At 44.0% G+C, this 24,549-nt stretch overlaps 2 protein-coding genes and 1 pseudogene across 5 annotated transcripts in view; 2 read left to right on the forward strand and 1 right to left on the reverse strand.

Annotated features, from left to right (window-relative positions):
* The first annotated feature begins 3,369 nt into the window (after positions 1 to 3,369).
* On the forward strand, positions 3,370 to 12,161 carry ZNF550 (zinc finger protein 550). 2 transcript variants are annotated; one of them, XM_032388169.1, is made up of 4 exons: positions 3,370 to 3,652; positions 5,951 to 6,077; positions 8,298 to 8,393; positions 9,312 to 12,161. In XM_032388169.1, the coding sequence occupies exons 1-4, from the start codon at positions 3,626 to 3,628 to the stop codon at positions 10,301 to 10,303; spliced, it is 1,242 nt and encodes a 413-aa protein (XP_032244060.1). In that variant the 5' UTR covers positions 3,370 to 3,625; the 3' UTR covers positions 10,304 to 12,161. The 2 variants fall into 2 exon arrangements, with proteins under 2 accessions (XP_032244060.1, XP_032244059.1); XM_032388168.1 differs by lacking the exons at positions 3,370 to 3,652; positions 5,951 to 6,077 and having other exon boundaries at positions 7,468 to 8,393.
* The window catches only part of LOC116622027 (zinc finger protein 256-like), a 47,730-nt gene continuing 33,486 nt past the window's right edge, over positions 10,306 to 24,549 (reverse strand). For 2 of the 3 annotated variants that reach the window (XR_004297504.1, XR_004297503.1), the window contains exon 3: positions 10,306 to 10,388. The gene's annotated coding sequence lies outside the window, so the exon portion shown is untranslated. The remainder of the gene's footprint in view (positions 10,389 to 24,549) is intronic. The other variant, XR_004297505.1, reaches the window with a different exon arrangement.
* LOC116622054 lies at positions 11,752 to 12,143 on the forward strand (annotated as a pseudogene).

Consider the following 24,549-nt stretch of genomic DNA (forward strand, 5'->3'; position numbering starts at 1 on the left):
ATAGTCTTGCCATCCAAACAAGTTCAAAACCCAGATTCAGCCTTTGGCCATAAAACTCTACACACAGTGCTGAGAAATTGTGACTGCCTCGAGTAAGTCTGCTCTGATGTAAGGGTGTCTCTCTTTTGTGATGAGTCCTAATGTTATTAGTGTTCTCTATCCAATACCATTCTCCATGCATCTTATACATTGTCAGCATGCAATGATCATCATTGGGTAGTTGATTATTTAATGTACTATTGAAACACATTTGTATCCTACTTCTACTCTATTTCTGCATTTATTAGCTAGAAATTCTAAAGAAGCATAAAGAATTTTCCATAATCTTCTATTCAGTTACCTTCTATTCAGTTACTTCTATTCAGTACCAAAAAGGGAAGAAAGAGCTTGATACCTTTGCTCTATTTAGCAATTTCCAGAATGATTATTTGGATCACTAACATCATCCTCAAACAACAACCATGTTTTTTGTTTTGTTTTTTTAGAGAGAGAGTGAGTAGGGGGAGGATGGTGGAGGGGCAGAGAGAGAGGATCAGGTGTTTTTTTTAAATATATTTATTTTAGAGAGAGCACGTGAGTTGGGGGAGAGGCAAAGGGAGAGGGAGAGAGAATCCTCAAGCTGACTCCCCGCTGAGTGTGGAGCCTGATGCAAGGCTCAATCTCAGAACCCTGAGATGATGACACCAGCTGAAACCAAGAGTTGGACACTCAAACCACTAAGCCACCCAGGTGCCCCAGAATGTTTATCTCAGGAATAAGATGCCCCCTTTGCACATGTGCTCAGACTGTGATCATAGTAGCTACTATCACAGCAGGAAAAAACATTTGTCAAGTGGCTCTTCTTTTCAGATAAGTCTAAGATTTTAAAATTAATTGTATCTGTCTTAGTTTGTTAGGGCTGCTATAAGGAAATACCATAGACCGAGTGGCTTATAAACAACAGAAATTTAATTTCTCACAGTTCTGGAGGTTGGAAGTCCAAGATCAAGGTGCTGGCACATTTGGTGTCTACTGAGAGCCCACTTTCTGGTTTACAGACAGCCCTCCTCTTACTGTGTCCTCACATGGTGGAAGGGGCAAGGAAACTCCCTAGGCTCTCTTTTATAAGGGTACTAATTCCATTACTAAGGCAGAGCCCTCATGACCTAATCACCTCCCTAAGGTCCCATCTCTTAATACCATCACATTAGGCATTAGGTTTTCAACATATGAATTGAGGAGGACACAAACATTCAGCCCATAGCAGTATCTGTGTTAGGAAATTCAGTTAGAAATATACGGAGGAGGGGAGAAACAGGTGAGATTGCTGGGGTTGGAATACTGAGATGTATCCATGCAGGGAAGAATTTCTTTGCATGGGAAACAGGCAAAATGCTACATCATCTGCCCCTTCTGCTGCTTCTGCTGCTTCTTCTTTTTTTAGGGAGGTAGGGGCAGAGGGGAAGGGAGAGAGAGAATCTTAAGCAGGCTCCACGCCCAGTGCAGAACCCAATGTGGGGTTCAATCTCACAACCCTGAGACGATGACCTGAGCAGAAATCAAGAGTTGGATGCTTAACTGACTGAGCCACCCAGGCACCCCATCTGTTTCCTTCTGACATTTCCCTTGCCGTGACCCTAGCTGAATTCTTTCTTCCTTGTCCCTTGACTGCACATACCAAAGCCCACAAAAATGACTGAAGCTTTGATCAACATATAGTTGAAGAGCAATAATATTTGTTGGTTGCCAACTACGGAAAGCATGCATTTCATGACTAACATTGCAGTGTGTACATTCAGGTTTTTCTTTGGATTCCTGTTCTGCTGAATGGAATCTATAATATATTGCCTTAGTTTAAGGGAATAATTTTTAATAGAAAGGGCAGAATAAATATAAAGACACTTGGATAATAATAATCTTAAAATTATAATTTATGTCAAACTTCTCATTTTAGGTAAATTAAATCTATCTTATTTATTCCACATAAAATTTGAAGGAACTTCATAAACTTATTTAAAATCTTACAGAAAACAAATTTTTCACTATTCTCTACCTGTTTCAGGGACACACAACATTTTCCTCTCCAATATCCCAGTAATGGCTTGTGTGAAGTCTTTTCTCTCTTGACCCTGAGCCAACTCACAAAGTTGACTCTAAAGCTTCAGTCTATTTGAAGAGCAACAAGATAATGTTTATTAGTTTGAAGCTCTGAGTGAAGGTACTTTGTACCTAAGTGACACTATGATATAACATTATGATATCTTGTGTTACTCCCTCATACAGTGAATGCAGGAATAAGTCCCCCTTGTGGAGTCTTTAAGCAACACTACAACAAGGCTGTGTAAATTATACTCTCAGTGGCATATGAAATTAAAGGATTCATTACATTCACAGCTCCTAGAAGACGGCTACCCCATACAAGAGGCCAGATGGGAGGCCAGATGGAGCCAGGGAACTGGATGGAGCCCACAGACAGAGTAAGGACCCGTAGGCAAGTGTCATTATTGGGAGTCAAGGTGGGTGCACAGACAAATGACGTGAGAGAATTTCATTAATACACTGGAATGTCACTAGATCACAGGGAAGGACAAGAAAAGGAATTTGTATAGGGGACTAACCTTGTTATCACACTGGTATACCCGGTCACGTGGATGGGGTGCTCACAGCCGGTTTGTAGGATGTTGAGGCAGCAGGAAAATGTGGTTTTAAAAATTTACAATACAGGGGCACCTGGGTGGCTCAGTCCTTAAGCGTCTGCCTTCTGCTCAGGTGGGACCCAGCTCCCCATCCCGCTCCCTGCTCAGTGGGATGCCTGCTTCTCCCTCTCCTACTCCCCCTGCTTGTGTTCCCTCTCTCGCTGTGTCTCTCTGTGTCAAATAAATAAATAGAATCTTTAAAAAAAAATTTATGGGCGCCTGGGTGGCTCAGTCGTTAAGCGTCTGCCTTCGGCTCAGGTCATGATCCCAGGTTCCTGGGATCGAGCCCCGCATCAGGCTCCCTGCTCCACGAGAAGCCCGCTTCTCCCTCTCCCACTCCCCCTGCTTGTGTTCCCTCTCTCGCTGTGTCTCTCTGTCAAATAAATAAATAAATAAATAATCTTAAAAATAAATAAATAAATAAATAAATAAATAAATAAATAAATAAATAAATAAATAAAAATTTTACAATACAGCTTGCTCCATTAGAAACTTCTAAAATAAAAAGATACAGAAAACGCACTTTGGGAAATTTCGGTGCGTCCCCTGTAGGAGTACCCGATGCTGCCCCCTTCTTCTTTGGAGCCTCTGTACACCCTTTCCCAGTGTCCCTGTCCTGGACGCTGGGTCCTTGGCTCCTAGAAAGAGCAGAGGATTCCTCGTTGGGCCGGAGGCAGGACAAAAACTACATTACCCAGAAGGCTGTGCCGCACGAAGGGGCGTTGCTGGGCCCCCGCTGGCGGGGGCGGGACTTCCGGTGTCGCGGGTGGGCGTATGCTGTGACGTGACGGGTGGGTGCGTGCGGGTGAGCTCCCGGTGGCTCGTCGGGCCGGAGCGGGGAACGGAGGCGAGGGGCTTCGCCCGCATCTCCGTGGAACCTGGGCGACGGCCGGCTAAGCCCGCGGGAGCCCCGCGGCGGCCTCGTGCGGCCCTGCTGTCCCCGCGGCCCGATGGCGCCGCCCGTGGACCCGGCGCAGGTGAGTGGGCGTGCGGGGCGGCAGTGCCCTGTGACCCTGCGCCTCGCCGCACCCCTGCCGCTGTCTCTCGGCGCTCGGGGTGCGTCCCTCTCGGCTCCGGAAGGCAGGTCGGGGGCTGCGTGGGGTAGCGCCCATTTCTGGCAACCGGTGGGATGCTGTGTGGAAGGGTCAGGAGTGGCTTCTACACCCCCCCTCCCCCCACCGTGTGTCCCGACCCGCAGTCCCAAGACCCCCCTGTGGGTTCCGGCCGCGCCCCTTCCCGAGGCCGTGACCTTGAGCGAGTCCCCCCGCTGCGCTGGACTTGCGTGTTCTCGGGTGTAAAACAGAGGAGTACTGACAGTTCCTCGTCCTGGGTTGAGGGAACTAGAGGGATCTGTGGGTGGTGTGTGTCCCCGGTGTCCAGCAGGGTCCCGGGAGCATCGCTCTGGGAGCTCTGTCCTCGGAGATGCCTCCTGAGCCTGTTGGTCTGGGCTCAGCACGGCGGGAGTCTGGCCCTGCCCCGTCCTGGCCTCTGGCCTTTAAAGCTAAGGGCTGGGGTGGAGGAGAGGCAGTAGGTTTTTGGACTTGTTGCTGTGCTAGGGCAGAAAAGGCGGAAGGGCAGGCTGGCAGCCAGGAAGGCCAAGGATTTATCTTTCCGTTGACAGCAAATGGAACTGACTTTCCCCTGACAGTAGTGGATCTATTTTCTTGTTTAAGACATTCCGTTAGATTTGAAACGTGAGTCCATTCAAACGGTCAGTGATGATAGTGTTCAGGAGTGTTGGTGTCCCTTTGGACACAAACGCACAAGGGGGTCCGGGTAAGTCCCCAGCAGTCACCTCGAGTACCCTCTTCATTAGCCTTGATCATTGTCAGCACTCGTCTGACTCCCATCCACATGGCTCCCTCCCTCACTTTATTTCAGACCCACTCCAGTGTGCCAGCCTGAAAGACGGCCTCCATGTTGCCCCATGTAAAGTGGACTACAAGTCGTCTCCTTGCTCTGTTTTCTTGTCTTTGGAATCTTTAGGGCCCTCTGACATTGTCTTGCTGATTTTAGTTGCTTGTTTAGGATGTTTCCAGCCCTGGATCGTGAGCGCCTGTTGCTGCCCTATGCCAAGACCTAGAACGGCCTAGGCTTGTAAAAGGTACTCAATAAATGGTTGAATGAGTGAATGGGTCTCCCCCTCAGGGGCTCCCATCATACTTGTATTAAATGCACACAGCCCTCACCGTGGCCCTCAGGGCCCTGCTCCGTCTGCCCCTGAGACTTACCTCAGTGCTCCCTTTCCCTTCTTCCCTTGCTCACTGCACCCAGCTGGGTGGTACTGAACTTGTCAAACTCCTTCCCATTCTGCAGCCTTTGCCCTTGCACTTCCATCCCAGGCCCTGTCCCCAGGTCCCTGCAGGGCTGTCTGTCCGTATTCCTCCTGTGTATCCATGCCACCGCTTAGAATAGCCTTTCCTGGCTGTTTTATTTCTAGTTAAGGTGCCCCTGGCCCCCACCTGCCTATTTTCTGGTAATTCTGTCATCTTTTGCTGGGTGTTCAGATCCTGTCTCTGCTCCTTAAATGTGAGATTGTGGGCAACTTTCTAGAGCTGCCTGAGCCTCAGGCTGCTGGAGGTAATGGTGGCATTGACCTCATGGGCTGTGGGAGGATTAGTAAAAGTCACAAAATACATTGAACACATTCCAGGCCAGGCACTCCACTGTTTTCCATGTGAACATTTTCTCTTTACTTATCGGAACTGCCTGGTGAAGTAGGAAGGATTATTGTACTGATGTGGAAATCAAGGCTTAGAGAAATGATGGGATGTCCGCCCCATGGTCACAGCTGGCAAGTGTCAGATTCAAGAGTCTTAATTTGGTCCCTGGGAGTCTGGCTCCAGAATAGGGGATTTTTAATCACTTTATCTCAGTGTGTGAAGCCCTCAGCTGGGGCGGCCACATGGGGAGCACCAAGGAGACTCGGCTGCTATTGCTGCAGTTCTCATTGTTGGAATTATCATCATGATCATTTTCCCTGTTCCTCTGATGTCCCAGGTCACCTATTGTCTGCACCCACCATCCTCATGGGAATGCTGCTGTCTGTCATCTCCAGCGGCTTCCCAGGGGAGGTTCTTCTCTCAGCCATAATTGCATTATGTCCAAAGGCTGCATCTCTCTCCCCCTTGAGCCCAGCACAGAGCTCTGCCCTCAGGAGACCTCAGTGATGCAGGCCTGGGTCTCTCTACATCTTGACCAGAGACTGAGTTACAGGGTTCTGACCCCATCCAACAGCACAAGGCCAACATCATTACCTCTGTTTGACTTTCCAGGTTTTGGTTACCTTCAAGGATGTGGCTGTGACCTTCACCCAGGAAGAGTGGGGACAGCTGGACCTGGACCAGAGGGTCCTGTACCAGGAAGTGATGCTGGAGACTTGTGGGCTTCTGGTCTCACTGGGTAAGGGCTCACCTCTCATCCCTGTGGGGTAACCCAGCCTTCTTGATTCCTGGCTGATCAAGAAGGTCACAGCAGCTATCTTCCCTCTTCCCTGAAGACCCTGCAGTTTTCTGGTTCCTTCTCTTCCTACCTGGCCTCCCTCCATCAGGTCTCCGTCAGGGATCATTGGAATAGAAACAACCTCCTTCTGAACACAAACCCTCACCCCAATACCCAGCATGCTCAAGCTGCCGTCTGACCTCCATATTCCAGACTGCATAGGAGCCTGGTTGGGTCAGGCGTCCAGGGCCCAGTTAGCAGGGCTGTGAGTGATGGGCTGTTCTCAGGAGAGAGGGTGAGTCAGGCAGATCCCCATATGGCATTTGTCATCAGTGCCCCCTGTGGGATCTTCCTAAACAATGTAGTAGCTATAAAAAGACCCCTGGTGTCTCCATGATCATCACCTGTTCTTCTGAGGCCTGGGTCACAGTCCTCCACTGAGGTAGGAGATGCTTTAGAAAGTGCACAGGAATGGCACAAAATGCCAGAGGTGGACACCTTGAGAAAGCCAGTCCTTTAACCTCCTCGGTCTGGAAGGCTGACTGGTGTCAAGAGAAAGTCTCAGAAGAGTGCTGAGTATTTCATGTGCCCTAATTGTGGGTAATTTTTCTCTTCAACAGAAGGGACAACTTGTAGCTCACAGTCCTGAACTATCTACATGAACTTGCTAGGGCTCTGATGGCATTACTTTGATCTCGTTGTTGTGTTTTGATGGTAACCTGCCATTTGTGGAGAGTGAACTTGACTTTGCTCATTTACCAGAGCAAAACAGAGTTCCCTTTTAGAACAAAATACATAACAAAAATTAAAAGTGGGGCCGGTTAAAGAGAAGCCATCAGTGACAATGGCACCGTGTGTGTGAGAATGCAGACCGTTCACTCTGAGTTCAGGTGGGAAGGCAGACGTCAATTCTTAGATGAATTGTGATGAGTCATACATAGAAATATTAGGGGACCTTAGGAGTATGTAGCCAGGTGGTCATAATCCATCATGGGTGCTTCAAAAAAGGCATCTCAGGAAGTGACATTGGAACTGAGCCTTGAAGCTTGGAGGGGAGGTGGAGGAGGGGTTCCAGGTGGAGGAACCAGTACAAGAAGAGGCCCTGAGGTGAGAGGGGGCTCAACTCCTGGCAGAGCCAAAGGAACGTCTGGTTCACCTTTTCTCCTGCCCCTCCCTGAGCTCCGGGCCAGGCATGTAGGACACATCGGTGACTGTTACCGAGACTTGTCCGAATGAGTCCTGGGCTGAGGATCAGAATCTGCTAGTTGATAGACTTCAGTGGGTCCTGGTGCCTCAGTCCTTGAAATTCTGTACAGAAGCCACCTGTCTGTTGAGCTGTGTCCGGCTGCACGGAACAAAAAAGCAAGCTTGACACCGGCTTCCCCTGAAGGAAATCTCCCATCTCACCTGATGAGACGCCCCAGGGTGGGGCTGGCCCCCAGCTTGAAGGCTGCAGCCACCTAGTTCTATCCTCAGGGATGTGAAGGTTCTCTCTGCTCCTCTCCCTGGACCAGGCATCTCCCTGTTCCTCAGGCTGGCTCCCTTTTGGGCCTGTGGGGTGCTGCAGCCAGGACTGAGGAAGCAGCCCCCTTGTTCAGCCTCCCCTCACATTGGAATAAAGGCTTTGTCTTCAGCTCAGGTTACCTGCCTCTTTCAGATTACCAGTGATCAGAGATGCCATTCACCAGTTTCTTCCCTGGCAGTTTTTAGTTCTCTCTGGAAGAGAGAATTCCCTAGGGAGAGCCCAGAAATACTGTTGGCTAGGCCTCACCTCAAGCAGTTTTGTTTCCTTTGGTTTGAGGTTGGAATCAAGCATCCCTAAGTGGTTCTGAAGTACAGGGTGTTTGAGAACAGTGACTTAGATTAATTACAGAATCCCTTCTGGAAGGAGGGGCTCCCCTTCCCAGGGTCTCATGGCTGTGTGTGAAAGTGGTGTGCCCCTGAGTAGGATTGGCTTCTGTCGATGAGGTTCAAGGACACTGATGTTGTCTGGACAGACAGCACCACCCTCTATGGCAGTTGCAGCCCAAGAATGGGATTTGTGCAGTTGGTTTCCAGGTCATAGGTCAGCATTTTCTCCACAGCTTCATTCAGTTCTTGTCCCTGCCATGAAGTCCCAGAGGGGATGGAGATACTGCTTTCTTCTCATACACCATGACCTATTTCTTTCTCCATCAACAGGGCATCCGGTTCCCAAACCAGAGTTGACCCATCTACTGGAGCACGGGCAGGAGCTATGGACAGGAAAGAGAGGCCTCTCACGTAGCACCTGCTCAGGTAGGAGGGGACAGCTGGTCAGGTGGAGTCGTGGGAGCCTTCAGCATGCAAGGAACGAGTGCCTCTGAACTTCTCTGTGAAACTCTTAGTGACCTCTTGGTCACATTCATGGAGAACATGAATGAGATGGAGTCTCCTAGTCTCTCAGATGAGGAAATCATGCTTTGAAGAAAAAAGTAGCCTGTTCAAGATCACTCACTTGGTAGAGGCAGGACTGGACCAATGGCTTTCTGGCTCCAGAGCCCTCTTAACCACGACATGATGCCTCCCAGCAGAGCAGAAGCTTGTCTTTTATACCATTTGTCCCTGAGTGTCCCTCCATCCCTCTTCTTCAGTCTTAATTCTCTTCCTTTTATGGTGATCCCACTTCATTGTTGGCTTCACCAGGCATCTGGGGCCCTTTCTTCCTTTAATTGTTCAGCACTCTCCAAGAGTGACTCTACTCATGCTTGCTCCTCCCATTCCAACCCAGTGCTCCCTTCCTCTTTCTCTCTCTGGCAATTCTGATTCTCCATTAGGACCTAGCTCATGGGACACTTCTGGGAAGATGACCTCTTTTTCATCCCAGTCCTGTTCGGTGCCACTTCTGTGTACTCTCTTAACACCAAGAGACATCAATTCTTGAAGCAAATACCCCACAGACAGTGTTATGTCCTCCCTCCTCTCCTCTGGACTGTGAGGAGGGGTCTCCACTCCAGATCCTCGGTTACCTGGTCCAGCCTGTCCTCTGGATTTTCCCTTTAATGGTGTCAAGGATACAAGGACCAGAGACAGTCATTGGAAACCGAGGATACAGAGCTGTGGAACACAGCAATCCCAGGGTACTGTTTCATCCTCACTTTCCCACTGAAGTGTTGAATTTGTTTCTTCTGTATTGAGTCACTAAAAGTTCCCCTCTCTGTGTTGGCTTCTCTGCAGGTGACAATGCAAAACTTCAGACCAGGGACCCAAGCACTTCTCAGCTGGTTTTGTCTGAGGGAGCCTTGCTCCAGGGAAGCCTGACTCAGGGATCTTCAAGGGACTCCAGGTTGGCGCACGCCAGGGATTGGGAAGGGCTTTTGGAAATGCAGAAAGGTCAATTGAAGCCTGGGACAGATGCTCAAAAGGAGACCCATCTTGGGAGAATGAGCCTTGAAGATGACGGTTTGGGGACAGATGATAGTCTGCACTCTCAGGGACACGTTCTCCGTGAATGTGACCCACAGGGACCAGGTAAAGGCCACATGATTCATGCAGGGAATAATCTCTACAAATGCAAGCAGTGTGGGAAAGGTTTTAACCGGAAGTGGTACCTTGTTCGACATCAGCGGGTTCACACTGGAATGAAGCCCTATGAATGCAATGCATGTGGGAAAGCCTTTAGCCAGAGCTCAACCCTTATTCGGCACTACCTCATTCACACCGGGGAGAAACCATACAAGTGCATGGAGTGTGGGAAGGCCTTCAAACGCAGGTCCTACCTCATGCAGCACCATCCGATTCACACTGGAGAGAAGCCCTACGAGTGTAGTCAGTGTCGAAAGGCCTTCACCCACCGCTCTACTTTTATTCGGCATAACAGGACCCACACCGGAGAAAAACCCTTTGAGTGCAAAGAATGTGAGAAATCATTCAGCAACAGAGCACACCTGATTCAGCACTACATCATCCACACTGGAGAAAAGCCCTACGACTGCATGGAGTGTGGGAAGGCCTTCAGATGCAGCTCAGAACTCATGCAGCACCAGCGGATTCACACTGGGGAGAAGCCCTATGAGTGTGCCCAGTGTGGGAAAGCCTTTCATCGGAGCACGTACCTCATTCAGCACTCCATCATCCACACGGGGGAGACGCCATACAAGTGTCTGGAGTGTGGGAAGGCCTTCAAACGCAGGTCACACCTCCTGCAGCACCAGCGGGTTCACACTTGAGCGAAGCCCTCTCAGTGCCGTGAATGGAGAAAGGCCTTCACCCACTGCTCCTGCTCCTCTTTTGTCCTTCATAAGGGGATCCACACTGGAGGAAGAAAAACAAAAACCAAAACCCTTTCAGTGTGAAGAATTTTTGTTGGCTCTTCAAACACATGAGTAGTCACACTGGAGATGAGGCCTGTGATGCAGTGAACACGAGAAAGCCTCCAGCCACTGCTCTGCCCCCACTCATCATTGGATTCATACCGGAGAGAATTTCAAGAAGGCAGGTCACCCATGGGTCCGCCTCTGTCAACATCAGAGAAAGCCCTGGGGAAACACATTCTGAACGCAACTACTGAGGAATCTTTAGCCAGAAGAAGACTCTTACTTACCATCTGAGAATTCGTAATGATCAGGAACCACATCGATGTCATTGCTGTGAGAAAACCTGTGGACAGGTCAGCGCTTACTGTTATGTCAAGAGTCAGATGGAATGGGACACAGCGTGGGCCTTAATGTGCCCATGAGAAGCATGTGGGAGACGGACAGTGGGTACTGTGCACTTACAAAGACCTCTGGCCACCGATCTGCTCCTTGGTTGACACTTAGAAAGCCATCTTAGCATTATTTTTAAAAGAAGAATAAAAAGAAGGGGATGGAAACCTAGACTCTAAACTGAAAAAACAAATGTCTTCACAAACTCTTTCAGATTTCCCTGCCAAACCTATTAGTTTTTCATCAGTTTTATTATTTTGGTGGGGGAATGTTTGAGAGAAAGGGTCTCAGCCCTTTGTTTTTATGTGTGTTCACTGCTGTCCTGTGTCCGGAAGCTTGGACAGTGAGGACAGCTCTACAGACGTTTGCTGGAAGCCTTGTTCCACATCTCTACCCACAAGGAGCATCATTCTGTGTGAGAAATATGAAGGCTGAGTCATGAGATACTTGAACTTAGAAGAAGTTAGAATTCTGAAAATAACATCACATGCCACTTGCTTCTGATGTTGTCTGAAGGATCTGCATACAACAGCCACATTAAAACATGCTCCCTCCAGACTGTTTAAGGCTTTGATATTTTTAAGTAAAACTCCTTGTTTGTGTGGTTTTTGAATGCCTGATGTTCTCCCTCACTTTTTGATTCCATTCTGCTCTTTTGTTTTCTGTATTTTTCCCCTGATGGTATGGGTGTGGTCTTCTCAGTTGGGGCCTAATTCCTTCCTATTCTTGGGGTTTCACAGGTTAATCCCATGTAGAGGACTGTGCATTCTCAAGTCCCCCTCCACAGCTTTCTAGGGGTTGAATTACTGCTAAAACCAGTGAAATAAAACACTCTGCTGAGGTAAATTCATGATAAGCCCAGAAAAACAAACACAGTATTCTCATTGTCTGATCTTACAAATGGTTGTGTGAAGTTTTGTTTCAAAATAAAGTGCCAGCCCGTGGCCACGCCTCCTGGGGCCCCTGCCGGCCGAGTGCGGCGAGCCCTCCCGATGGCAGGCTGCGAGGAGGTGAGCATGTCCGGCTTGGAGGAGTTCTGCCGGGCCGTGGAGCAGCACCATGACAAGACCATCTTCGCCTACTTCACTGGCTCTAAGGACGCTGGGGGGAAGAGCTGCTGCCCTGACTGCGTGCGGGCTGAACCGGTCGTATGAGAGGGGCTGAAGCGTATTAGTGAAGGATGTGTGTTCATCTACTGCCAAGTGGGAGAGAAACCTGATCGGAAAGATCCAAATAATGACTTCAGAAGAAACCTGGAAGTGACGGCAGTGCCTACACTACTTAAGTATGGAACACCTCAAAACTGGTGGCATCTCGGTGTCTTCAGGCCAACCTCGTGCCGATGCTGTTCTCTGAAGATTAAGATTTGATGGTGGCAATTGTGTCTGGATTTCCTGATTTCCTCTTAGTATAAAGGCAATTGCATACTTGCTTTGAATTCATGTTAGCAATAAATAAACGATGATGTAAAAAAATAAATAAATGAAGTGCCAGGGATTTGAACAGGAGATTCTGGTTGTGTACGTGTGGGTGTCGGGTTTGTGTGGGCCTCACAGTTGCCACCATGGACTTACCATGCCCTGTGTGCCCGCATTGGCTGTGGTCATTTTACATTCATCCTGTGGACTTCCCTTCAAGACTAGTTTTCAAGGTACACAAGATAATGTTAATGGGTTAAAAATGTACAGAAAAATAGAAAGTGATCATTTCCTCACTTGGAGCTTTCCTCAGCGCCTTTTAAAAGACTACACAGTTCACATTTTCATAGTGGGCATGCGCCTTTTTTGTGGTGCACATAGTACGACTGCACTTCTTGATGAGTTAATAAGAGCTTTTGTTTGGATAGTGTGCATAGTTTCCTGTCCTTCAGAAAGGAGAGTTGACTCAAAGCCCCCTGCCCTCTTCTGTCCTCTCTCTGGAGGGTGTATCGTAGCTGTGGTTGTACTTGTGACTGAGCCTTGAGTTCAAGAGAGTTGGAGAAACCCCCTCTGGAAGCATCTTGGTTTTCATCAAAGGTTCTCCTTTGCATGCCTGGGATGCTGACCCCAGTTTGTCCCAAAGCAGGAGTGATGCATTTTCCACTAGATGAAGGACATCGGAGGATTTGTTCCCTCAACTTCAAGGTTTTTCCATACAGTCTTAATATGTTCAGTGCCAGGTCCTACTATACACTTGCTGCTGTGCTCAGCAGGGTTCTCCTGAGACCTCCATCCTTCATCTACATGACCACTAGTGTGTTCTGGGCACACTGTGAGGAGTAGGGCACCTGGGTGACTGAGATGGGAATCCTGTCCTTGAGCAGGGAGGGAGTTTAATGCCTAGTGTAGGTGAGCAGAGTACACTGAAATCTAAAAAGAGAAGGAAATTGAGCACATGGCTTTGTTGGATTCTTAATCACCTTGAAAATTTTGTCTCCAAAATAGGATTCTTCTCCATTCTTGAGTGCACTCAGGGTACTGAGCCTGAAGGGAGGGTGGTAGTGAATTAGTAAAGTTAGGATAAGTAGCAGAGTGGATTCTTACAAATGTCACAAAAGGTGACATTTAGTGCTCCAAAAAATCATTTATTGTATATCTTATGTGAGTCTTGGACTCTTTTAGGTATATGAAATGCACAAAACAAAAGAATTTTGCCCTCCTAGAACCTACATTCTGGGTGAGAAAACAGCAATGTTCCTAACTTCCATAGCATGTTAGAAGGGAATAGGTTCTGTGGAAAAGAGAAAAGCAGGACAGCGGTGAAGAAAAACACAGGAGAGGGAGGAGTCCCAACATTAAGACTGTTCGCATTAGGGCTGGTACGGATGATGTGTCTGGCATGTATTTTAAAGAGGTGAAAGAACAATCTATTTCTTCCTTTCTAATGCACATACGTATACATTTTTTCTTGCCATACAACACTAGATAGTTTCCGTAATGTTGAAGGCCAGGAGATCCCAATTATTTTTCTTTTGTCTCTGATCTTGGGTGAAATATTAACATCATATGTATGGTGTGTGTTGTAGAATTTTTTCAATGTTTAAGGAAAATCCATTCTATACTTTGTGGGTTTTTTTTTTTTTAAAGCCAAAGAATGGGTGAATTAGCATCAAATTATATTTTATGCATCATCTGAGTTGATTATGACACCATTTTGTATGAAGTGGTAAAACGTATTGATTTTTGAATTTTTAAATTTTTCAGCTTTAAACTTACAGTAAGTACAAGAATAGTACAAAATACTCTTGTATAAATTCTACCCAGATTAAACAATTGTTTGTTTTGCATCTTTTGTTTTATTAGTCTCTCCCCGCATACATGTGCATATGTGGGTTTCTGAACAATCTGAATTAATGGGTAAATATATTGCCTCTGTACAAGTGAATGCTTCAGTGCATGTTATATTATCAGAATATTATCATAATCAGGAAATTCAGTATTGGTAAAATACTATTATGTAATCCACAGGGCATGTTCAAATATTACCATTTGTCCTAATATTGCCCCTTGGTGTCTTTAGGGGTCCATGACCAAACCCAGAACGGCATGAGGCATCTTGTCATTGCTCTCCACTCCTTTAATGAAAGTTAATTAGCCTTTGAGTTCCTTGGATATGACAGGTCATGAATTTTGTAGAATTTCCATCTGTTTCTCTGATGTTTCCTAATGATATTTTCCTTTTGCATTGTTTACACTGAAATCACAGAAGTGATACTGTATATTTCATAGTACTTCATATCAGGAGGCACATGGTGTCCATGTTTACCAATACGGATAGTAACTTCAGTCACTTCTGTATGTTTGTGTTCTTGACTTAAGAATTACTATTTCCCTTTATTTTTTGTAACATTTAAGAGTTTATTTGAGCAAAAATTGATTCAAATCGGGCAGCATCTAATCTGGCAGATAGAAGGGAACTCCAAGGAGCTGTACAAAATGAAATACTTTTGGGGCGCCGGGGTGGCTCAGTTGTTAAGTGTCTGCATTCGGCTCAGGTCATGATCCCAGAGTCCTGGGATCGAGCCCCGCATCGGGCTCCCTGCTCGGCGGGAATCCTGCTTCTCCCTCTCCCACCCCCCCTGCTGTGTTACCTCTCTTGCTGTCTCTCTGTCAAATAAATAAAATCTTAAAAAACAAAATGAAATACTCTTATAATGGAGAAGGAAGTTGGGACAAAGAAGTCATCCCAGGCAAAAAGTGGGTTGGTTCCTACAAGGTCACTTTCCTTCAGGAGATGGCTGGAGTCCATCAGGCAAAGTACCTGACTAGTGCTGATCAGGAGATCCTGATGGTTTATGGTTCCATTTTTGGGAGAGCCAAACTGTAATGAAGTCTTGGTTTGGTGACATAGGGCTTAACATAAGGGACTCCATGTTGGGCCTGTTGTTTTATTTCCCTTTATTTTTAGTATGTAATTATTCAGAAGATGTTTTGAAACTGCGTGAATATACTGATCCACATCAGTATTTCACCCCATAGTTTTAGCCACCACTGATGATTTTCAAATCCCAACAGTCTTCCCACATTTATTAGTTGGCATTCTACTTGGGAAGTAAGTTTCCCAACGGATTGTTCACTCATTTTTTATTAATATATGTCAGTATGGAATAATGCACACTTAAATATATAAGTGGGCCATTCATTGTGATGCTTAAATCTTCCCAGGTTGGGCTCAGGGGAGCTCCTTCCAGCTTGCTTCTTTGTCCCTTTTAACATCACCGTCACACTGTGGGCACAACTTTCTGGTACAAAAGAGATTGCAGTTTCATCTTATAACTTTCCTTATCCTACCAGGAATCAGTCTTTTCTTCAAGGAGGTTTTCTTCTTTTTGGTAGAGACCAGCATTGAGAAATCAAGAACTGGGTACGGGGTGTGCTGAAGGGCACATGTTAACCATTGCTTCTAGGCCACCTTTTGACTACATAGAGTGTACTTTATTGTTTTTCTTTAAGATTTTTAAAAAATTTATTTATTTGACAGAGACAGCGAGAGAGGAAACACAAGCAGGGGGAGTGGGAGAGGGAGAAGCAGGCTTCCCGCTGAGCAGGAGCCTGATGCGGGGCTCGATCCCAGGACTCTGGGATCATGACCTGAGCCGAAGGCAGATGCTTAACGACTGAGCCACCTAGGCGACCCTAGAGTGTACTTTCTTTTTTTTTTTTTAAAGATTTTATTTATTTATTTGACAGAGAGACACAGCAAGAGAGGGAACACAAACAGGGGGAGTGGGAGAGGGAGAAGCAGGCTTCCCGCGGAGCAGGGAGCCCGATGCGGGGCTCGATTCCAGGACCCTGGGATCATGACCTGAGCCGAAGGCAGACGCTTAATGACTGAGCCACCCAGGTGCCCCTAGAGTGTACTTTTTAAAAAATATTTTATTTATTTGAGAGAGAGTGTGAGTGGGGAGAGGGGCAGAGGGGGAGGAAGAGGGAAAGGGAGAGAATCTCAAGTAGACTCCTGGCTGATTGTGGAGCCCCACAAGGGGCTCGATCTCACAACCCTGAGATCATGACCTGAGCTGAAACCCAAGAGTTGGACGCTTAAACAACTGAGCCACCCAGGAGCCCCTGACTTCAGAGTTTATGTTCATAGATGCTACCCATGCCATGACAGAACCAAAACCACTGAAGTTCAGGAAATGTTTTAAGCTTTTTTAAAGTAGGCTCCACACCCAACATGGGACTAGAACTCATGACCCCAAGATCAAGAGTTACATGCTCTACCAACTGAGCCAGCCAGGTGCCCCAGTGTTTTAAACTTTTTTTTTCCTTTTATTTAAAATTTAAATTCTAGTTAGTTGACATACAGTTCAATATTGGTTTCAGGAGTAGAGTTCAGTGGTTCATCATTTGCACATACCACCCAGTGCTTATCATAACAAGTGCCCTCCTTAATATCCATCACCCACCTCCCTCCACCAACCCTTGGGAATACACAAATAACTGTACAATTTGAGGACTGACAAATGCATTTACCCATGAAACAACTTCCCAATCAAGGTATAGAACAAATCCATGATTCCAGAAAAGGCCCACATGCCTGATTCAGTAAATCTCTTAAAGTCAAATTGCTTTCCTTATTTTTTCATTGTAGTTGTTTGCTTTTTCTCTCATTGATATCTAAACTTTGCCTGTCCTGAGTTTTATGAAATGGAAATCTTTAATTGGAAATATTAACTATATTTATCAATTTTAATTAAGATTTTTTACTTTCTCTGGATTTTTTAAAAAAGATTTTATTTATTTATTAGAATGAGGGGGGTGGAGGTGGGCAGAGGGAGAAGTAGGCTCCCCACTGAGTAGGGAGCCCCAATGTAGGGGCTTGATCCCAGGACCCCAGGATCACGATCTGAGCTGAAGGCAGATGCTTAACTGACTGAGCCACCCAGGCACCTCATGGATTTTTAAATTAATTATCTAGTAACAAAATTATGCTCCTAGCATTTTTAAAAATTAGTTTTAGTTTTAAATTTATTCTTAGAGCAGCTGGACTCTGTCAGTATACGTGGTGTTATATATGAATCCACTATTACTTCTTATATAAAATGAGCCATTTTTGCAAATGACAGAATTCATTAAACATATGTATTTGCTACTTGTAAGACTTTGCTATTTGTAAGACTTTCTGTGCAAGGGTTGCAGCATGAGAGATGATATTCATAAACACTTCCCCCTGTGAAGAATAAATCCAGAGTGCAAACAAAATTGCTATATCTAGGGGTGCCTGGGTGGCTCAGTTAGTTAAGCGACTGCCTTCAGCTCAGGTCATGATCCTGGAGTCCCAGGATTGAGTCCAGCATCAGGCTACCTGCTCAGCGGGGAGTCTGCTTCTCTCTCTGACCCTCCCCCCTCTCATGTGCTCTCTCACTCTCTCTCATTCTCTCTCAAATAAATAAACAAAAAATCTTTTAAAAAATGCTATATCGGGCGCCTGGGTGGCTCAGTTGGTTAAGCAACTGCCTTCGGCTCAGGTCATGATCCTGGAGTCCCGGGATCGAGTCCCACATCGGGCTCCCTGCTCAGCATCAGGGGTCTGCTTCTCCCTCTGCCCTCTTCCCTCTCGTGCTCTCTGTCTCTCATTCTTTCTCTCTCAAATAAATAAATAAAATCTTAAAAAAAAATGCTATATCTACCTTGGGCTGGAGGCTACTTAAAAAAATAAATAAAAAACATATTAGGGGAGCCTGGATGGCTCAGTCGGTTAAGTGTCCAACTCTTGATTTCAGCTCAGGTCTTGATCTCAGGGTTGTGAGTTCAAGCCCTGCATTGGGCTCCATGCTGGGAGTGGAGCCTACTTAAAGATAAGATAAAATTTTAAAAATAAAATAAAATGGTAAACCTACCTATTAAAAAAAATGAAGCATAATAATGAGGGAATGAGACAGGGAAGGTCACGTGGTTCTGTTTATGTATGGATTTGCCCAGAGAAGGCGTCAATGGGAATGTAACTTTGAGTAAGGATATAAAGGGGCTGGGCCAACAAGCTGTATAGAGAATGGGCATAGCAGAACTGAGAGACATGGACATCACTACTGATGAGCACAAAGGGGCTGAATGTGGGAAAACATAAAGCTATGACCAGAGGTAAGGACTAGTCACTGGCTTGGTTCACAATTATGAGTAAAGAAAGAGAAAGTGAAGAAGAGAGAAAATAAAAAGAGACAAAGGAGCTCACCAGAATGAGGATGGTGCAGGTGGTTCTGGCCTCATGAGAAGACCTGAGGAAAAGGCTGTTGATATGAATGTGTTGCACCCACTGCATGTGCTTGAGCAGAACAAAGAGCATGATGCTGCTGGTGAATATCAAGAGCCCTAAACATGTAACATCAATGAAGAACATAGTGACTCCAAGAAGGGAGGCCACAGATCTGTCTGGCATGAGCCAGGAACAGTATCCCTTGCTTGTTTCTACACTTCTATTTTTGTCATTTGTTAGGCCAATCACTCTTGTAGAAATTAGGATGTTTACCAGGAGTTGCACAATCCAGCAGAAGGAACAGCAGAAACTTTGGGGATCTCATTCTGAGCTCCAGCCCCACCTAGAGATACTGGGGCCAAGTTTAATGGCCTGGAAACCACTGAGGAGGCAGGTGGTGCTGAGGGAAACCCCTCTGGCCACTTGGTGAAAATAGAAGACAAATTTACATCCAGCATCATCCAGGAAAGATTTCCATTCCAGAGCTGCCATTGTCTGAGGTACACTGTTAGAGAAAAGAGGCACGGAGTTTGCCAAGACCACTTGGTTGAGAATCAAGTCTGTGTGTGTCACCTTGTCTTTAGTAAGTAAAGCGAAGTTATAAAGACAGAGGAGTAAGGAGTTTCCCAGGATGCCCACTCCAGTCTGAGTGAGTAAAATAAGCCTTAATTCCAACTTGACAGAACCCATGGTATTAACTTCACAGCACACAAATTTTAACAGCAGTCATAGGAATCTGAGCACAGTTGAATTTTATAAGCATCCTCATGCTGCCTGCTGAGCAGAGAGTCTGATGCGGGGCTGGGTTCCAGGACCCCGGGATCATGATCTGAGCCGAAAGCAAATGCTTAACCGCTTAACCGCTCACCCAGGCGCCCCAGCTGGTGACATTTTAATGTGACACAGCTTTCATCTTGAAGAGGTTCTCACTCCACAATGATGGGATGATGTTAAGGAACCAATTCCATTTTTCTTAAAATGGATAAATAGAAAGAGTCAATCATTTCTTCTATCTTTGCTGAACAGACTATATTTCAGGGCAGCCAAATAGATGATGAGGGACAGTTCTTCTGTATAAAATAATTCCAGGTACTAAATGCAGAAACAGTAATAGCATTAGAATATCAACTTTCTGGCGCATCACATGAAGTACTTCATCCAGGCAGTGATCATCCGCAGTAGCGGAAACCAGCGGATGAAGGCTGGTAGGAAACTGATTAACAGCACGTGTACCTCTGATCAAACTTCACAGCACGGAAAGGAAAACAGCTGGCATGGCACCCCCGGGAAGGAGGCAATAAGGAGACAACTGCACTGCATATGAAGAGTCCTGGACAAACCTGAACCTGAATTACATCGAGTTTATATTTATAGGGCATATGGGGATATGTGTTAAACCACGTCAACATGATACAATAAACTAGCAGGATGTTTGAAATCATTCAAGACAAACGATCCATTTTTATCCTCAAAAAATGAGAGCAGGAAGGGAGAAAAGGGAAGAGACACCTTAGTTACAAGAAACTTCAAAGACAAAAAAACCCTAAACTTTATGTGGATACAATGTTGGGATCCTGATTCAAACAAACCAACTCTTTAAAAGAATTTTTGGAAGAAAATTAGGAGAGTGTGAACCCTGACTATTCAATGATATTACTGAATTATTGTTATTCTGGTAGGTGTGAAAAACATACTTACGTCCTCCCAGTGAAATAATTCCATTGTTTGAAGGTACACTTGTGACTATTTACTGTGGCGTGTAATGGTATATCTAAGTTTTGTGGTTTTTTCTGTAAAATACTCTATTAAGGGTAACATGGGAGGAGTAGAGACAAAATGACCGTGTGCTGGTATTTAATTGTTGACACTCGTTATTCATCCACGGATTTTTTTACACTATTTACTTTCATATATACTAGATATTTCCATTATATAGCAGCTTTCAAAAGCTTTTCTTTCCATCAATAATTTTATTCCATTGATGTGATATTTTTGTTTCACTTTAAGGTGATATATATTATACTCTTTCATTTTTAAATCTTTTATCTTAAAATACTGATAATTGTCCTCCCAACAGCAGGAAACTCAAAGTAATTCTGTGTCCAGAAAGGCCTGGAGAAGGTAAAAACTGCCAAAGATAGAAGAGCTTCTAAACTCAGCTAGTTATTCAAATATCTTAACAATTACATTTTTTCAAAAACACCAATGAGTCAGATTGTTGTAAGATACCTCCTGTGGTAGGCAGACTGATGATACGTGCACACTCTAATCCCCAGAACTGTGGATATGTTACCTTACATGGCAAAAGGGGATTTGCAGACATGAACAGAGCTAAGGACTTCCCACGGAGGAAATCTTCTGGGCAGCAGATAAGAGCATATTCAATCTTAGATAAAGATGTGTATACCCAAACTAAAATAACTGGAAAAAATACCAAATTCAAAAACATTTTAAGGATAGACTTTCCTATGAAGAACTTTTCCTTCTTCTGAAATGAACCAAATATTCATATTGGACAATGAAACATGGGGATATTCTCAAACTGATTAGGATCAAGACAGCCACATCAAATGCTGCCAAATTGACTCACTAATTTCCTGGTGGGGTCAATTCACTGTAAATCAAGATTTAAATGTCCAAGCCTGAAAGCTGAAGTAGTTGTTTCCTTGAGAAACACAAGAGAATCACTAAAATATATTAGATTTATAACATAGTCCAGGACACAGAAATGTGCTAGAGATACCACTGTAAATCAACACATTTCCTGTCTGTAGGAAATAGTCTCTTTAAAAAAAAAAAGATTTAAGAAAAATTATCTTGTGCAAAGTTAATAGAAATTTAGCAAAACAACATTAAATCTATGTTTGTGTAAAGGATATTGAAGCAAAATTAAGAACTTTTAATATATTAGAATCAGGATGAAATAACAGTAAAGAAACACTGCAGACTGAAATAGAAATTCTGCAAATAATTCAATTCACAAAATACCTTATGTAATGTAATACCAGTTGAATAGCAATTTTTCCAAAATCCCGCTAGTAATTACAAAATATTTCTAATTAATAAATAAAATGTAAAGTATTCAATGAAGAGAATTGGCCCTGACAAACAAAATATATTAACAAGTTTTTATGCCAAATGGGTGAAGGGAGGGGGAGGTAGAGGCTTCCAGCTATGGAATAAATAAGTCACAGGAATAAAAGGCAGCATAGGGAATATAGTCACTGATAAGGTAACAATGTTGTACAGTGACAGACAATAGCTACAGTTGTAGTAAGCACAGCATAACATACAGACTTGTCCACACACCTGAAACTAATGTAACATTGTGTGTCAACTACACTCAGAAAAAAAAAAAAAGACAAAAAATTGAGGATTATTTCAATGGTAGAGAACAGGGAGCCTGTGAAACAAACGATTGGTGATAGATGATGGCTAGATGGATGGATAGCTAGCTAGCTAGATGGATGATAGATAAGTGAGAGATAGATAAGTGACAAGTGACAGGTGATAGATGGAGAAAAAAGAAAATTTAGTGAACATACGGCATTAAAATATTTGAGTATTTAATTGAAACACAGAGGTAAGTTTTTACCTGGTACATCAGAGTTTTAGAAAATAATATACTCGATCTAAAATATCCTGCTATATATTTACAATGTGGAATAGGGCAAATCATTACTACGTATAGCACAGACCAGAGGACACTTAATTAAAACTGAAATAATAGTGAAATTACTAATATGCCACAAGCAAATTAAAATGAAACTTAAAGAAAATATTTAAATATGGAATATTTAAAAGAGGAAACTATCAATAATCTCCTGGTACTGATATTAATCAGTTGGGTTAACCAAAAAAAATGCTGTAATGTATAGGAACAGACAGGATTAAAAAATAATAAACTCAGAAGGCATGTTCGTAATGAGCAGAAAATTGCAAACAAAAATGATGCTCGATTATGTTCAACTATAACATATTAATTTGCTCAGATTGTATTTTGGATCAAATCCCTGTGATTTAAATTTTACATATTTTTCATTCTCTATCACAAACCATAATTGATCAAACATGACTTAATATTCGGAATCCTTTCAAATAGCCTGAAAATTTAAAGATGTCAAAAACCTGAGTGGAGAATATTCAAAGGTTTATATGATATCTAATCTGGTATGATTTTATAACCCATTTTTACCTCAATTGCATTTTTAAAGCCTCTTCACTTTTCATGTTTTTGGAGACATGCAATTTAGGATTTACAGAAATAAGACTTTTTTGGCAATACATGTCAGTAGTTGTCATTACATTAAATCACATTTGACAATTTATTGTCATAAAGGGCTTCATAGTATTCCCTCATTATTCTTTTAATACCTATAGAATCTGTAGTGATGTCACTTCTAACATTTCTGACATTGGAAATTTGTGTATTCCCCTCTTTTTTGTATGATCAGTTTGGATAGAGGTTCATCAATTTATTGATCTTAAAGCCTTGGGTTTCACTAATTTTCTCTAGAGTTCTTCATTTTCTATTGCATTCATTTTTATTTTATCTTTATTATTTTCTTCTGCTTTCCCTGGATTTCATTTCTCTTTTTCTGGTTTCTAAAGGTGGAAGCTGAGATCCTTGATTTGAGACCTTTCTTTTTTTAAAGTAGGTTCCACACCCAATGTGGGGCTCAAACTCACCACCCCGAGATCAAGAGTCACATGCTCCACCGAATGAGGCAGCCAGGCGCCCATAGACCTTTATTTTTTTTTCTGTGTGTTTTTTTTTTTTAAGATTTTATTTACTTATTTGACAGAGAGAGACACAGCGAGAGAGGGAACACAAGCAGGGGGAGTGGGAGAGGGAGAAGCAGACTTCCCGCGGAGCAGGGAGCCCGATGCGGGGCTCGATCCCAGGACCCTGGGACCATAACCTGAGCCAAAGGCAGATGCTTAACAACTGAGCCACCTGGGCATCCCTACACTGCCAGCATTTTAAAAATCCATTATCTAAATGATTAATATCCATAGTGAGGTCGTGCTTAATATTGTCCTCCTTTATAATCTACATAGTTAAATAACTTCTTTGTATTTAAGTTTAATTAATTTCTGGTACATCTGTATTTATCTCTACTTTCATGTTAATGAAATAAAATGGCCTCTGATTTGGGCCATGCATAGTAATGATGTATCAAAACAAATTTATAAAAATATACCCTAGCATTTTTACATGGCAGATTTGACATTTTTATGTTAAGATAGAGTGTGTTATTTAATTCTAAGATGAGAGCAAGAAATTTACCCCTACTATTTCAAATAAATCTCCAAGCAGTTTAGCCATGTATTAAATAGCTTTCCCAAATACTTGATGATTTACTTTCACCAGATACGGTTTTTGGTTTATTGACCCCGTTCTGTGCCATTGATCTGTATACTTCTTCAGCAGTGATGAGTTGTGGGTAATGCTCTTTGTATCTGGACTAGCAAGTTCTCTTCATTGAACTTAAGTGTAAATATATGGATGATATAAAATACATTATGTAATATGGAATGCATTTAATATATAGTATATAATTACATATGTTTATATTTTTTGTTCTTTTGTAGTATTAGAAAAATTTAGGGGCACCCGGCTGGCTCAGTCGGTAGAACATATGACTCTTGATCTCAGGGTGGTGAGTTCAAACCCCATGTTAGGTGTGGAGCCTACTTAAAATAAAAATTAAAAAAAAAAAAGAAAAGGGATGTCTGAGTAGCTCAGTTGGTTAAACGTCTGACTCTTGATTTTGGCTCAGGTCATGATCTCAGGGTCATGAGATTGAGACCCTTGTTGGGCTTCAGACTGGTCATGGAGCCTGCTTAAGATTCTCTCTCTCGGGGCGCCTGGGTGGCTCAGTTGTTAAGTGTCTGCCTTCGGCTCGGGTCATGATCCCGGGGTCCTGGGATTGAGCCCCGCATCGGGCTCTCTGCTCGGCGGGAAGCCTGCTTCTCCCTCTCCCCTCCCCCTGCTTGTGTTCCCTCTCTCACTGTCTCTCTCTGTCAAATAAATAAAAAAATCTTAAAAAAAAAAAAAAGGATGAATACCCAACTTTAAAAAAAAAAAAAAA

The sequence above is a fragment of the Phoca vitulina genome, unplaced genomic scaffold (assembly GCF_004348235.1).
Source record: "Phoca vitulina isolate PV1807 unplaced genomic scaffold, GSC_HSeal_1.0 scaffold52, whole genome shotgun sequence".
Lineage (NCBI taxonomy): Eukaryota > Metazoa > Chordata > Mammalia > Carnivora > Phocidae > Phoca > Phoca vitulina.